General features: G+C 47.0%; 1 protein-coding gene across 1 annotated transcript in view; it reads left to right on the top strand.

Annotated features, from left to right (window-relative positions):
- Window positions 1-17,030, top strand: part of LOC119395859 (complement factor B) — a 236,330-nt gene that overhangs the window by 143,767 nt on the left and 75,533 nt on the right. The window contains exons 11-12 of the mRNA XM_037662862.2: window positions 1,025-1,157; window positions 15,633-15,740. Of these exons, the coding sequence (XP_037518790.1) occupies window positions 1,025-1,157; window positions 15,633-15,740 (241 nt within the window). The remainder of the gene's footprint in view (window positions 1-1,024; window positions 1,158-15,632; window positions 15,741-17,030) is intronic.

A 17,030-nucleotide genomic window follows, 5' to 3' on the forward strand; every position in this document is an offset into this window, starting at 1 on the left:
ATCCTTAAACAGCCGTGTTGTAAACGCAACGAAACCGCCTTGACTTCATGTCACGCAATGAGAAGGAGTACGGAAAACAACGGCGCGGACACAGCGTCGTTCTTGCCCGTCCTTATTACTGTGCGCTCTAAGAGTGAACATGAATTAGCAGCATGTCCAAGGGTACGCGCTTTCAGAACCGCCTTCCTTATAAGAATGCAAAAGCATAAGCTGATTATCTTTGAACAACTTAATAACCCCTTCTACTCTTGTAAGAACACGTAAACCTGTTACCCTGCTAGGAATTCAGATGCAGTGCATCCCATCTCTCAGGTATTGGTCCTGGTCACCATGGTCGAACCTCGCAGAGTCGTCGTGGTGCAGCCGTACCAGGTCGTGTGGCTGGACGGAGTTTTTAGATTGAAAGCTGTCTATAATTAATGGCGATGTTTGCAGGGATTCTCAGTCGTGTGGGCTGCCGCAATTCTTTCTTATGGATGTTCGCACTCAAACGTAGGGACGAGAGCAACTTTCGGTAGCATATTCGCTCGGAATCGGCCGTCCGATTTATTAGTTTTGTTAGCCAAGTAGGCCGCTTTTTGGGAGCTGGCTTTCCTCTGTCCTTCGCTCCATAGGCGGAGTCCTTTCTGGAAAAGGGTGAACCTTGGAGCACGAAGCGCAGAGGAGAGGTCCTAAATCACGACCGCAGCTTACACCTTATTTGCACAAAGTGTCCGATAATCTTAAAAATCTACCCAGTCGCCTACGATATTGTTCTTCACTGCACAGCAGTTCTCTTTAATTTCTTCACAATAATGTCCTAATTACTAAAACACGGCCCATATACCATTTTGGCTCCATTGTCTCTTGGTTGTCCTTACGATACCTAGATGTAACATTCGTGACAAAGGCATAAGAGAAATAGCTTGCAAAATAAGGACACAACTCACGCCCAAAACTAGTAGGATGAACCGGGCAGATTATTTAAATAAACGCACTGTCGAAAATTTTCCATAACATATTCCTGTTTTATTTCTCTCTGCAGCTCAACGTGAACCACACCGAACATCGTGTCGGCGCCATTGTTTTTAATAAAACCGCCGAATGGGGAATTCGTCCTGACGAGAATGCAAATGAGGAAAATGTGCTTAAAAAATTTGACGCACTGAAGTTTACGAGTGAGTAGCGTATTTCAACCTTTGTGCAATTACAATGACTTAGCCGCATGCTCTGAGAACTTTGTCTTCACTAGATAGTACATTATTAATATTATGTTTTTTATTTTGCAACGTAGATTTGAAGAATTACTGATATTTCATTGCTACATATTGAAGTAATCAGTATTATGATGTTTCCACAAACGTATTTCCATGACCTAAATATTCTTATTTGGCGTATTTAAGTTAGATTCAAACGGAACTTGCAATATAAAGGATCACCGTTGTGCCACCTTAAATCAACAATGTTTAGAGTCTGTAATTCTACTCGACTGGTTTCCTCGGGAGAGAAATGCGAATGCAAAATGCGCAGTCTGTTTGAAGTGCGTACTAGGATATGTGCTGAATTCCAAAACAGTTTGTACGTGAAGCGATAGTCACCGACCCGAAGGTCTCGGGATCGAATTGCGGCCGCGGTGGCCGCTTTTCAGATGGAGACGAAAATGTTTGAAACCCGTGTACTTAGTTTCAAGGGCACAGTCGGAGTTAGACATAAGAAGGGTGCTTTCTCGTTGAAGAAGCTGTGTAGAATACACAGCTTGCAAGACATTTTCATCCCCATCTTGTCGAAATATGCTAGAAAGGCATTTGCGCCGGCGAATCAATGAATCTCGCCAGGCAGCACGACATCAGGGTGTATCCTGTCATCACAGAGACGTAGTCGAGTGGAAAGGGGCGCTCATGGATCACGCGATAACCCAAAGGCTGTAAACCCAAAACAGACCTTCGGGCGGAAATTTTCCCCTCATGGCTCCCGCGAATGAGTCAACCCTGGAGAAGGTATTGCGTCTTGCTTAACCGACGAGATTTCAAGAGCCGCTTCGTGCTTGTAATTGAAGAAAAGTTATATATGCTCATTTGGGTAAGAGAAAAACAATGCATTGCTAATAAGATATATTTTGTAGAATTTGTGAACATGGAAAGCGGCGCTTTCCGAGCAGCGCTGCGCATAGACAATGCGCGAGATGGGCAATGCCGTTGAGGATCCTATAATATCAGGACACAAACTTATACTACACGTGCAAATATGATGCAGTACTAGCAAAGTGCCGCCGTAAGTTTTTCTAAGGCGTCTATTAAAATACACCACACCAACGATACGTCTATTTTCATTTAAAAAATGCGGGAAGCTTGCACTAAGTCACACAAAACTTTGTACAGCGAAGCACGGGCCGTCGTTGCTCGCACTCCTCGTCAACCGATACGTCTAGCTTCGAGATGCGCGGAGTTATGTTTTTCCTCGTTCGTTTTCTCCTTGATGTGGGTTGAAGTCCCGCGAAGGAGATGATCGACGTCGATGAAGCAGAAGGCAGGTTGGAGGCAACAAAAACTTAATGGTATATTGTAGCGAAATATTTACAGTCATATGTACATCTTGCCGAAGCACACTGGTGATAACATAGACATAAACAGCGTCTTACTCTTCTACTTAACTTTTTTTAAGTTAGAGCCTAGAGCACTGTTGCTACATACGAAGAACCGAGTCTCACTGTTCGACCACCAAGTGGTTACGGCCCAGACAAAACTTGCATCATACGGAGTCTTATTGATCGATCAGTTAAGTGATTACAGCCTATACTGAAGAAAAACGAATTCCGTCCAGTCTTAAGTACCTTGCGGTAACAAAGAAAAGGGGAGGTGGCCACTGCTGGTCCGCCTCAATCTTCTGTTATCCAATCTGTTTACCCTCTGATTAAGCCACTCCCTAGTGGGCCGTCTCCAATCTCGACAGCAGCGTTTTTACAGTTTAAACAGGCGTTTTGGCACTCTTTCCCATCATGGCTCTCTCTCTCCTTATGCCACGTTTTCAGGGGTTCTCACGGTCGAAATATCGGTATCGTAGCAGCCCTGCGGCATTCGCGCCATCTCCCATGCGCATCGAGTCGAACCCCCGGTGACGGTTGTAAAGACGGTTCCGGGAAACAATTTGCGTGTCCTCGCCTTTCCCGCATTCGGACCGTGCATTGTTACCACTCAACCCTGCTTTACCGTCGGCGCGCCGAAAGCGCATGCCGTTCATTGTTGAGGTCAAGCATACTGTCGCCTTGGGCGACGGCATAGAGCAGGAGATGTTTGCCCTCCTCATTTTCTCACACGTTCGGGCCGCTCCTCCCGAAGCCGACCTCTGACAACGGTCGTGTACCCGGAACCCCTGCGGGCCGTCGGGGTAGACAAGCTGCTCAAAGGAAGCCGTTTGCTTTCCATTGATAATTGCACCGCCAAAGACCAGGCAGAGAGAGAGCCGAGAAAGAAGCTTTGTACGACGTACAGTACCGCGCCGTCCCGTCTGCACGATCGACTTATGAGTGGCAAAACCTAACACGCGGCTTCTTCGTCGGGAGTACTGTCTTTCTTCGGACGCCATATGAGTGCATCGGCACGATCGGGCGCAGCCTGCTTATGCACTATGGAGCGGAGGTTGCGCGCGATATCTCCGTCGGTGGGCGCGGAGTGGGCGTCGGTGGGCGTCGCGGTTGCCGTCGCCGTATGTCCTTCTGGTATGAAGTTCAAATTGATAAGGTCCCCCCGCGTATTGTATGTTCTACCGCGCGTAAAAGCGCGCGAGCGGGGGCGACGAACGCGGGCGAAGCAGAGTTCAAACAAGACGGCCCACCGCTCGGAGGGTGCATGGGATATCACACCGCTCGGAAGGCCTGCCGTTGAAGCAGACAGGAAAAGCCCCGCCCATCTTTAACGAGCCTTAAAAGGCGCGAAGACGCGAGAGGGCGGGGGGGGGGGGGGGCGTGTCGCGTCGCGCGAGGAGAAACTTTTGAATCTAAGGGCGCGGTGGCGATCGCTCGTGCGCGCGGTGTCTCGAAAGCAATCACAGCGGGTGGCTCGTCAACCCGTCTACGTGCTGCGCTCTCAACGCGAAGTGACTTTGCGTCTCTCCCTGGAGCTGCCCTATTCTCTTACACCAGCGGTTTGTAGGTATGCGAGATCGGATGCAAAACAGTTAGCTGCTATCCTCACTTCGTGTAACACTACAATTTGTTGCTATCGCATTCATTGCTTCGCCTTTGCAATGAAACTGTTACTTTTTCTCTCTCTCACTATTTCGCTCTCTCTTTCGTTGATCGCCTGTCTTTCTCTTTTCGCCTTCTTTATTTGCTATGCTTTACTATCGCCCCTCCTCACCACCACATCTCTCCTCTTCACGCTCACTTCCATTTCCCACCTCTTTTATATACTCTGCTATACATGGCTGGCGTCCCTGCATAGCCGAGTGATTAGGACGCTCGCCTTCAGATCGAGAGTATGCGGGTTCGAATCCCGCCTCTTGAGAAGATTTTTTTCGGCAACATTCTTCTTCTATTTCTTTATATCATTGTTCCTTTCTGTCTGTCTCTTTCTTTCTCACTATCTTTCTTTCTCTCTCTGTACTCGTCATCTCACCCATCAGAGTCATGACAGGCCGACGCCGGAGAAATCGGCGCACTTTTTCTGCAAGCGAAGCAGAAGAAGAAGAAAACGAAGAGAGCGTGTGCTGGTTCATGATGATGATAGTATTGTGTCACGAGAGACATTTTACGCCGAGCTAGAACAGCTTCGCTGTTAAAAACATCACAGCATATCCACGAGGTGAATGATGGTGAGGCGGGCGAAGCTCCGGAGCTTATGGGTGATACCGTTAATCCTCCGAGAAGTTCGCCCGATAATATCATCATGCAAACACGTGAGGTACGATGAAGATCTCGTTCCTGATGCCAGAAACCGCGGTAGGCTATTATCGAACCAATCACACACGTCGATCACAGCACGCCGCAACTGTGGCCAAACGAATGAGCGAGAAATTCCCGCTTGAACCACGCGTCGGCTTCTTGAATGTGAGACCGCTGGCGCCACTTGGTCGCCGCTTCCCCCCGCACGAGCACCGTCAAGGTCTGCCAGGCGCCGCGCTCGCTTCGCCGCCGCTTCTCGGGCTCGCCTTTCGGGGTCCGCTGCTCGGAGTGCACGTTGCGCCGCGGCGTCATTGGCGCGCACCGTCCCGGGATCTGCCAGGCGCCGCGCTCGCTTCGCCCACCAACGATCCGACACGTATGGCGACGATCCAGGAGACTGAGAGAGGTACTCGTTCCACGCGCACCCAGGCACAGCAAAAGAACAAAAGCAAGCATCAGCCCGAAAAAGTCTTCAAAATCAAGAATAACCTTGCACAGTCCAGGACTAGCTAGGTGCCGATCAGCTTCACTGTCTCTCTAGCCTTGCGCCAGTATTTCATGCTCGGCTACTTTTTAAACAGCGCAGCAGTTTAAACCGGCCTTAATGTGTATCGCTGTATATCGAGAACAGAAAACTGCCAGCACCATGAACCGGCACGCGCTGTCTTTGTCGTCTCCTTCATCTTCTTTCCGAAAACACATGCCCTGATTTCTTTGGCGCGGCATGTACTAACTCTGATGGGCGAGACAACGAGCGGACAGATGGATGGACGGATGACTATACTTTATTTCGGTCCCTAGGAGAGAGAAATAAATAGAGAAAGAACCATAATCTAGGGGAAAAATTATATCGCGAGCCGGGAATCGAAAACGCGTAGCCACGATCCGAAGGCAATTGTCTTACCGCTCGTCTATCAGGCAGCGCTAGCAGAGCATAGCATAGCCTTGTCTCGTACTGTCGAGCAAGGCGATGGGAAAGGGAAGTGAGGGGGAAGAGGACAGACGTGAGGGTGAGGACGAGGGAAACGGATGAGAGGAGAGAGTACAGCATAGCATAGAAAGAAACAGAGAAATCGAGAGAACGAAAGACGGGAAAGAAAAAGAATGAGAGAAACTGACAAAAAGAAAAGGAAAGAAATAGAGAACGAGAGAAAAAGGTGGAAAGAAAGAGGCAACGAGAAATACAGAGATACGGAGAGAAAGGGAAGTCAGAGATAGAAGATAGAAAGACCGAGCAAAGGAAAGAAATGCACAGAGATAGAAAGACGGATACAGAAGTAAAAGCAAAAATAGACATACACACACAAACAAAAACAGAAACACAATAAAAAAGGAAAGAAACAAATAAATGAAGAAAAAACTTGCAACAGTTAGCAAATCAGGAACAGCAAGGGCTACCTAGGTGCCCACCAGCTCTATTGTCTCTTTCGCATTGCGCCTCCAGTGTCAGCGACGTTAATTGTTTCCCCAGAATATAGTACAATAGAACAAGAATAATGATAAAATTAAAACGCAGAGTTCCGTATCACAGTCTGAATCACATATTCACTCACTAGCGTTTTTGCTTTAGCTGACATCTTTGTTGGTTCAGTTCTTTATTCGTGTGTCATGGGTGAATTTCTGTTTTCTTTGAAAATCACAGAAATAGCGATGTTTGCCTTTTTTTCAAAATGAATCAAGTGAAATCAAAACGCGATTGGTCTAGTGTTGAAGCTCATGTGGGAAGAAATTTACTGAGTGCTGTTCGATCTTTTTATTTTTCTCTTTTGCGCACTTAAATGTGTACCATGCTGCCATCATCTGGTATACGATTGCGGTATGTAAAAAAATAAGTCAGATCCCATGCATTGTGGGAATCTATGTAATACGCAGCAGCCGGCAAAGAGCTGCTACATTGCCTTCTTTGTATTTGAGACAAGTAAAGTGATTCATGCCATGGCATCTAGTTTACAATATATCGCATGTTTACCATGCATGCATGCATGTACAATCCGGTATATACGATGCTAATGAAATGTATATTGTGGAATATACAAAGCATGACCTATCATTAACGTTCATCACGCATTAGTGTCTTGTCATACCGATTTCGATATATATCTAGTAAACAAAACGGTCGGAAGCGCACCATGACAGTGTCATGCAAATCATACCGTACGTCACATGCAGATCATGATTTGCATGTTAGGACCTATCATTTATGTTCGTCATACAGTCCCGTCGCGCTATACGAATTTTGGGGTGTATCAATCTAGCGAAACAACCGCGAGCGCACCATGAGCGTGGCATGTAAATCAGGTCGTACATGACATGCATGTGATGATTTTCATGTTAACACCTCTCATTTATGCTCGCCATACATTCGCGTCGTGCAATACTAATATTGGCGTATATCAAGTTAGGCAAACGACCGCGAGTGCACCGCAAGCGTGGCATGTAAATCATGTTGTGGATGACATGCGTGTCATGGTTTTCTTGTTAGCTCCTGGCATTTATGTTCGTCATACAGTCACATCGCGCAATGGCAATTTAGGTGTACATCAGGCTGGCGAAACGCCACGAGTGCACCATGAGCGTGACATGTAAATCATGTCGTACATGATATGCATGTCGTGATTTTCATCATACGAGCTCTCCTTTACTTTCGCCATACAGTCGCGTCACGCAATACCAGTTTTGGTGTATATCTAGTGAGCAAAACGGCAGCTATCGAACAAAAAGCGTGGCGTGTAAATCATGCCGCAAATTATATGCACATCATGATTTTCAAGTTGCCACCTGTCATTTATGTTTGCCGTATAGTCACATCGCCCAATGCCAATCTTGGTGTACATCAAGCGAGCGAGACGGCTGCAAGTGCACCATGAGCATGGCATGTAAATCATGTCGTACATGACTTGCATGTCATGATTTTCCCGATACCACCTCTGATTTACGTTCATCATGCAGTATCGTCGCGCAAACCTGTTTTGGTGTATATAAAGCCAGTGATACAACCGCGAGAGCACCATGAGCGCGGCATGTAAATCATGTTGTACATGAAATGCATGTCATGATTTTCACGTTACAATGTATCAGTTATGTTCGTCATACAGAAGTGCCTCATCATACTAGTTTTGTTGTGTATCTATTTATTTAAACAGCCAAATTCGCCCCGAGACCATGTAATGTAAGTCATGCTGCACATGACATGCGTTTCATGATTTGCACTTTAGGACATGTCACTTGTGTTCGTTTATACTCTTGTCACGCCATACCAATTTTGGTATGTATTAAATTAACGAAACTGGCCGCAAGAACCCCAAGCCCGTGGCATGTAAATCATACTGTTCATGACATGCGTATCATGATTTTCATGTTATGACCGGCCATTTATGGTCGTAATACGGCCATGCAATGACATATCTATTTTCGTATACATCCCATGGACGAAACGGCCAGGAGAGCACAAAGTCGTAGGCGGATAGATAGATAGATAGATAGATAGATAGATAGATAGATAGATAGATAGATAGATAGATAGATAGATAGATAGATAGATAGATAGATAGATAGATAGATAGATAGATAGATAGATAGATAGATAGACGGACGGATGGATGGATGGATGGATGGATGGATAAGCTCAAAGTCGCACAAGTTCGCTAAGAAATGCTTCGCATTTAAAAATGAAATTATATTTTGAATAAATATAAGCAAAGAGGTCCTTTGTTGGGAATATGAAGTTATACGAGGGGTATTCAAAATTAAGGGACGGCTATTAATATTTCAATATTTACATGTCAGGTAAAGATCTATTTGTGCAGGGCCAACTGATAATTATTTCCGATGGTACTAAAGGTATTGTTCTGGCTCAGTAGTCGTCTGCTTTTCGGGGAACGTAAATGACAATGTCTGCGAAAATCGTTGCTCCCGCCTATTTTGATGTGCGAGCTGTAATTCCATTTTTGCAGGCAAAAGGATCATCACCTTCTTAAATTTGTGGCGAGTTGTGCCTAGTTTTTGTACCTGAAGTGACGAGTGAAGTAAATGTCAGAAAATTGTTTCGCGACTTCACAAATGGCTGCACAAATGTGCACGACGAAGAGCGGAGTGGCATAGCCCAGAATAGACCGATGAAACTCGCAATGAAATTGCGATTAGATCGAGGACTACCAGTCAGTGGTCTGTCGGATGAATTTCCTCTTGGCGGCCGCACTACAATTTGCACGATTGTAAGCGAAGAGCTCGGTTATCACAGTTTGTGCAAGGTGGGAACCGAAAAGGCTTGCCGACCAACTCAAACGGCAAAGAATTCCCAGGCGGCGAACTTCTATGCAGATGGACTAAAGAAACTGGTGCAGCGGTACGAAAAGTGCTTGGAAGTTAAGGGTGAATATGTAGAAATATTAGGTAGATTTGTACTAAACTAAACCCGCCAATAAAGGCTTTTACTAACGAATAATTATTTTCTGGGACCTAACGGCCCTTGCTCTCTGAATAACCCTCCTAGATGCGTAGGTATGATCTTTCGTAATTTAAATGAGCGAAAGAAGGGGAATTTTTTTCGAGGGGCTCATTTGTTTGTTAGACACAAAGAAATAACTCCAAACGGTAAGTAGACCAGGAACTGCATAATGCAGATTCGTTGTTTTCTTTAACTGTAAACTAATAATTCTGACGAAAATTGTGGCGAATTGAAGTGGACAAAAAACCATCTTTCTATTGATCGTGTCGGAACCCAGAACCTTACAATTACGCGGGGAGCTCTTTCCGTCGTAGCTCAATTGGTAAAGCATCAGAGACTTTGCAGGGGCTTATTTCTTGATTGGACAGAAGCAAAACTTCATGAATGCAAATCGCTTTTTTTACCAATTTACTGTCCTTTTTTGTGCCTTGTTACTGCATCTCACAAAATTTGCTTCGAAATCCCAGCTACTTGCACGCGTGGTAATGCCCTCGCGGACTAGTCCGACAACAATTATTTGTCAGTTGCACAAATTAGGTCCTCTTGGTATTAAAGACGTGTTATCCGAGTATGCGGCTGCTGATTCCAACCGAAACTGGCTTTGTAGTTCACGCTTAGCAAAATCCTCCTTTTGTGAAACTGGATTGCAGATTACGATTAGCAGAGCCAGGCTTATGCGCAGTTTTGCAACATAGGAAGCGACACCCGAAATGAAAAAAAAAAGGAATTGCTTAGCTGCAAGTAAAGCTGCTTGAAGCCACGCAGTTTCGTGGATTCGCAGGATTCACTACAATAACATGCGCAATATCTGTACTGTAGTCTTGCATTTATTGACACGAACTCTGTAATACTTGGGCTTTTTTTCACCATTAAGCCCTTATGGTGTTCGAACAGACCTTCCTGTGAACACTGAGAAACTAATCTGCAAAATTGTGCTTTTACATAGAATTTTACAGTTTCCCATCATGCTAGGTTACTGGCAGCATTTTCGCAAGGCGACCCTACAGCGGAGAGCATTATTTGTCCTTAATTGGTCAACGCTGCGCCGCAAATGTGTTACATTTACACAACGTTTCCCGAATATCAATTTTATTGACCGCTCATGCATGAACAGTTCACTCGAACAGCAGCCTTCACTTCAAATACTCCACTTCAAATATGTCAGCGAAATGAATGCCATGAGATGGCAAAGCAAGAAAAACTACAAGAAAAATTTCCAGTGGCTTAGCTCGGCTATGCCAGAATATATGTAGCGTTAGCAAAGGCTCAGCTGATTATTCTTAGCTTTCCAGATTGCCTAGGAATATTAGCCTTCTTCTGTTCATTCATTGTACGCTGAACCGCTAATTGGCAGGCAACTACTTCGGGATTTGATGAGATATGCTTGTCGGTCCTTCTGCGCTGTTGAGCAGCATTTGCGCTCTCCTCTTCATGGCGTTACCCACCTGCAGACGCCAGTCAGAGGAGCTATCCAGCGGCTCCAGCGCAGTGTCAGACGGCGACTGCACAGTGAAGGCGAGTAGATGCGCGCGCGCCGGCGCCAGTGTGTCTGCCATGGCTACGACGTCACTCCTCTCGAATGCGCAGACCAGCAGCGGCGAGTCGAGCGCGGCGGTGACGGAGTCAGCGCGCGCCGGCGCCAGTGTGTCTGCCGGGGCTACGACGCCACTCCTTCCGAACGAGCAGAGCAGCAGCGGCGAGCCGCGCGCGGCGGTGGCGTAGAGCGCGTGATATGCCGGCTCCCGTGAGCCAGCTGTGTCGACATCACTGATCCTCGCGTGTGCGCAGCCCGGCTCAGGATGATCCACGCGAAATGGGCTCCGGCTGGGCAAGCTACAAAAGTGCCATTGACAGGAGTCGAATCCAGGACCTCTCGGTCCGCTGCAATGGCTGGCGCGCGTTTAGTCCTCTGAGGTAGACGACGAATAGAAACAGCGCTAAACACGGGACGAGAAGAGGACACATACACGGCGCTGAACTAACCACCAATGTTTAGTGCAAAAACGAGTGCAATATATAGGACACAGGTGTCTGCGGCAGAAACACGGAACATACACCAAAGTGCACAGCCATGTGATAAGGCCAAACTGCAAACATTATCAAGAGCCTGTCAAATCAGTGGACCCCAGATATCTAATTTCACAGCCATGAAGCGAAATTGAGGGTACGCTAACACAAGAAACATCATGCTGTTGAATGTGAAAGCTTCGCTAATCTCGCGTTCTCGCTGCTTGCTATGGCGCCCCATGACCACACACTTATCGAGAATCGGCCGACAACCACAATTTTTACAGTGGTCAGCCAGGTGGCTAGGAACAGAGCCTTTCAGAGCACAAGAATGCTCCCTCAGCCGATCATTTACGCATCGGCCTGTTTGGCCGATGTAACAGCGCCCACAAGTGAATGGTATTTTATAGACAACAGCTGAAACATATTCAACGTAGCGCGTAGCGTGTTTCTTAGTGCATGCTTGTTTCTTAGGTCCATCACTGTTAACCCTGCGGCGCAGCCCGGCCAGCTTGCCGCGTGCGCAGAAAAAAACTCTTACACAAATTTTGCCTGCAACTTTCTTTCGCCTGTGCGAAACCTCATGTACGTAGGGAATAACCGCCGTGCTAGAGTGAGGCGTGATACGTTGGCTATGGCTTTGTCTGTTATTGGACACTCTTAGCGACTTAAGGAGAGTCTCGGCGATGGATGTTAACATGGGCATAGGGAAGCATGCTTGTTGAAGACGGTGCACTTGGTGCGTAAAGCTGCTGTCGACCTGGTGGTGACAAGAGCGAGTTAAGGCTACCTTTAGACAGGAATGAGCGATGCTTCGCTTGACCAATTTGGAATGCGCGGACGTGAAAGGAAGAAGGCTTTTCTTTGACCGTGGCTCGTACCGCCAAAAGACATGGTCAGACAAAAAATGCATTTCAAGATCCAGGAATCGTAGCATGTCGTCAGACATACACTCAGAAGTTAATTCTAGTCGCTCCATTTCACGCCGAAATACGTCAAAAATATCAGCAGCGGTTCGTCGAGGGTTATTTTCATCAAATTGTTAAGCAACTAAAAAGTCGTCTACATAGCGGAACACCTTAACAGTGCTTGTCTGGAGAAGTTTAGCCATGAGACTTCTGTCATAACGTGCGAGTAAAAGGTCGCTAAGCACCGGAGCTAAACATAAGCCGATGCACACTCCTTCACACTGAGTGTAAAATGAGTCCTTGTGAAGTACAAAGGTCGATTGTAGGTAAAATTGCAGTACTTCCTAAAACCTGGCAACATGAATTCCACACGCATTCTGAAATTTTGTGCACTCATAACGTTCAATGCACTGGCTAACTTCATCGCACACGAGGTCATGAGGCAAGGAATAAATAAGTCCTTGACATCAACAGAGAAGGCGCTTACTCGTTTTGGGCACTCAGTCCGGAGGTAATCGCTGACGATGACAGGGCTCTTGATTCGACAAGGGTCATCAATGGGTAGGACTGCCAGAGACCTCTGAAGATGGGATGCAACGGGGCGCTGCCATGTACCGCGCTCGGAGACAATGGCTCTGAAGGGATTACTTTCCTTGTGTGTCTTCACTGAAAAGAAGACAGAAAGGCTCAGGCCCTTCGCCGTTTTCACAGACTTTGCCAAGGCAGTTAGTCCCATTTCGTCGCACAATGTGACCGCTTGCGTCCTCACTCTTGCTCCCGAAGCAGGGAGCTCCTGGAGCAGGGAGCTCCATGAAGTTCTTTCGAATGGCTTCCTCGGCCTTGCTGTCGTAGACTTGCTTCGGCATCAGCACGAACCCTCCTTCCTTATCAGATTGGAGAAGCTTGACGTCAGCTCTTCGTAGGCCGGCGACGATGGCATTTGACCTTTGCCTAGCCGTCTTAATGTCTTGCGGAAGGCACTGGACACGCTCGTGGACAAGTCGACCAACTTCGTCATCTTTTGCTCGGCCGACGGTGCCCTCTGAGCTACATGAACGCGCCTTTTATGTTTCACACTTTCCTCTCACAGTGCTCTGGGTAGGATGGATGGATGCTATGAGCGTCCGCTTTATAACGGGGCAATGACGTGTGTGCCACCGGGGCCGAAAAAAAAGCTTTGTTGCCTCCGCCATCAGCTTCTGCAACGCGCCGTTGCTACGACCATCCCATTCGGCACATTGTAAATAGGAGAAGTGTAATCTCGTCAACGCTTTTACACACCATGAGGTGGCGGGTTTAGCCCAGGCCTCGCTCATGGCATCCATCGATATCGAGTAATTTCTTTCCGACGCTCGTCTGCCTGTCGCACCGCGTTGCCCGCTCGCCCTGTGAGAAATGACGGCCATGCTAGAAGGAAGCCCTGGCGCTCGTCGCGTTTCTCTTCGCGTTTCACGACGCTTTGAAGGAGTGCACAACAAGTGTCAGTGTTTACTATGTGCTTTTACAGCGAAAGCTGTTATGATATCATTTCACCGGCCATTTTCGGCGCCGTAGTTGTCCGCCGCCGCTGCCGCCGGTGTCCGTAACCAGTATCGCTCGAAATAAGAAAAAAAACGAATTAAGAAAAAAATTGCAGGATGGAACGAAGTTCGAACTTGGGCCCTCTGCGTGGGAGCCCAGTATTCAACCTATGAGCCATGCCGGTGCTTGAAACTGCTTTGCAAAAAGGTTCTATACAGGCTTCATGTCGGGAAGGAACCACATTAGCATCTGCAATATAGCGTGGTAGAAGAGTAGAATAAAAACCAAGCGTCGCACAAAGCGAATTCTGTAACCAGGCGTCACACAATGCGAATTGCGCAACGAGTAGGTTGTTGAATGCCTTCAACCCATTACAGAGGGCTCTGCCATAATTCTTCGTCGTCATCAGGCACAGCATCAACAAAGTGCGCATAATGTTTTACATGCGTTTAGCAGGTACCTCGGCTCTTCGTAGAATGACGAAAAATGGCACAGCGCCTGCTGCCCTACTTCTCAAAAATTACAATGATTCATAGCGTAGTGGGTTCCTCGCAAGTGCACTTGTATTGGTTGCCAAGGAAGCCCATAAGCGCATGATCCATTTCCTCGGGGTCTCTTTTTCTCGCTCCTCCTTTCTCTCTTTGTCTCTCCTATCTTTCCATTCTCCTTCCCTTTCCCCCGGCGTAGGGTAGCCAACCGAACTGCTGTCTGGTTAACCTCCCTGCCTTCGCCCTTTTGTCTTCCTTCCTTCCTTCCTTCCTCGGGGTCTCAGTAAAATTAGAATGATTTATAGCGTAGTGGGTTTCTCGCAAGTGCACTTGTATTGGTTGCCAAGGAAGCCCATAAGCGGATGATCCATTGCCTCGAGGTCTCAGTAAAGTTCTTCGACCCCCCCCCCGTCTCTCTCCCACGTCAACGTATGTTATACAGCGTGACGGGAGAGGGAAATAACAACCGGGCGTCACCCAATGCAAATTACATAACTGGTGGGCCGTTTAAAGCTTCCAACCCATTACAAAGGGCTGAGCCATAATACTTCATCGTCATCAGTCGTCGCGTCAACAAAGTGCACATAATGCATTACAGACATGTAGCTGGTCGCTCGCTTCTCCGCAGAATGACGAATAATGGCTTAGTAGGCGTTCCCAACTTCACAAATATTGTGATTTATGGCGTAGTGGGTGCCTTTCTAGTGTACTTGTATTGTAGCGCCAAGAGAGCTTACAATGGGTTCTAGAAACGCAGCTCTTCCAGCTTTCGCTGTGACTGTGCTGCGGTTTCAGCGCAGGCCTGGCGTGTTTTTTTGATCCCATGTTCGCGCGGGAGTCACAATATGCGGTGTCCAGGCATATCTTGAAAACTTCAGCTACCGCAAGGGTTAGATCATGGTCATGAGCGTCAGTCATCGCTACGGAGATGAGCCACTAGGCGTCAACGTAGGTGCGTCCACATTCAGCGGTGCTACATCTGCCAAACAACAATAGACATTGTACAAGCTCTCTTATACAAGTGCACTATAAACAATGAACTACTTCTGTGATGACATGCTTCACTTTCTTATTATACTGATTGCTATGCTGGAGGGATCAGCAATACTTTTTTGTTTATTTCCGAGCATAGATTTTGCGGACACCCAGGATTCGCTTCGCGGACTTCCTGGAGTCTGCGGACGCCCATTTGAGAACCACTGGCTTTGAATATCCATGAAAAATGCAAGCATGTTTTACCAATTCAAGCGTATTCTAGTCAATTACAAAGGATATTGCATATTGAAAGGATTGTAGAAAGATGGTAACGGTTGTGCTAACTGCGTCCTCAGTGCCGCGTGTGCTACTGGTGTGTGCTACTAGTGTTTATTTCTTGTTTACACGCTTTCGTGACTCCTTTTCAGGTGGCGGCACATCCATCAGTGCAGCGCTGAAACTGTTGACAGAGAGCATTGCGCGCACCAGACACAAGAACCGAGCCATAAAGTTCGCCGCATTTCTTATTACAGATGGTAAGAATAAGGTACCAAGATCTGGTTTTGGAGTGTTTTTTGTCGGTTCACTGCATTCAAAAATATTGTTTGAAGAAGAACCAGTGAAGCTACTCTCAGTGACATAGTTTCAAAAACGAGCATAACTATCTGCCACACTCTTCTGTGTGGAGCCTATGAGAATTTTCGCAAAGATTATCGAATATTTCAGTTGCATAGTCTTTTGCAGAATACCCACCTCATCTTTCCGCAGCAGATGCATAAAACTCATAATTTGGCCGCAGGCCAAATCAATGAATACGATATAACGAACTGGAATGTCATATGAAGAAAGGGTAATAGCTCACTCCCTAAGCAAACGCGGCCGCTTTAGTGAGCGAAGCGACTTTCCTGTTTTTATCGCTTCAGCGCAAACTGTCACGGTGAGAGCGAAGCTCGCATAAAACTATGAGCCGTCTATTGAACCCCCTCTAGGGATAAACGCGCAAACACAGGCGACGACGCCCTGTAAGTGAAAGTACGGACGCCCTCAGGCTCCTATTAGCCCCGAGAAGTTGGGTTGGCGCCGCCTGGCAGGAGGCCTGCATGACGTCACGACACGGAGTCTTGGATGCCTGCCGTGGCGCGCCCGCATAACGTGCGCGCGTTTCGTACGCTGTTCCACTGTTTGCGTTGCCTTTTTGCTTGTCTCGACCTTAACAGGAATGGCGAAAATAGCATCGGTAATGTTCCTTTTAAAATAAAGAAAAACTACACATTTTCTCAGTGCAGCCGCCAACGGTGCGCGTGCTCCGTCGTACATACCTTCATCAGGTTTGTTGTGCTTTGAGCACTGCTAACTTCGAGGATGGTTTCGATTCTCGGCCACAGTAGCCGCAATCCGAGGGGGGTGGACGGCAAGAATATGCATGTGCGTAGATATATGGGTACCGTAAAGAATGCCGGGCGATAAAAATCATTCTACACTGTGCCTCGTGATCGTGCCGTTGTTTTGACATCTTATTTACATTATTAGATTGTGTTGTTCACGGGAGATTCCTTTAGGGATATGACGGTTTCGCCTCCACAAGTGTTATTTGCATCGGAAGAATGTGAGTATCGGCGGACAGTGCTTTTGCCGGTGTGCCAAGCCCCACGCACAGTTTCAAAAACGCATGCAGTATCGATTCCTGCAAAATAAATCGAAAGCGCTCGCCCGAGAATACCACCACACCTGTTGTATAAGTTTTCTAGTGTATTTGCTCACTCAACATGTAGTTTAGTTTCACGTGTTCCTCGCGATATTTTACTACAAAAACAAATTAAGGCTAA

Source organism: Rhipicephalus sanguineus, chromosome 6 (assembly GCF_013339695.2).
Source record: "Rhipicephalus sanguineus isolate Rsan-2018 chromosome 6, BIME_Rsan_1.4, whole genome shotgun sequence".
Classification (NCBI taxonomy): Eukaryota; Metazoa; Arthropoda; class Arachnida; order Ixodida; family Ixodidae; genus Rhipicephalus; species Rhipicephalus sanguineus.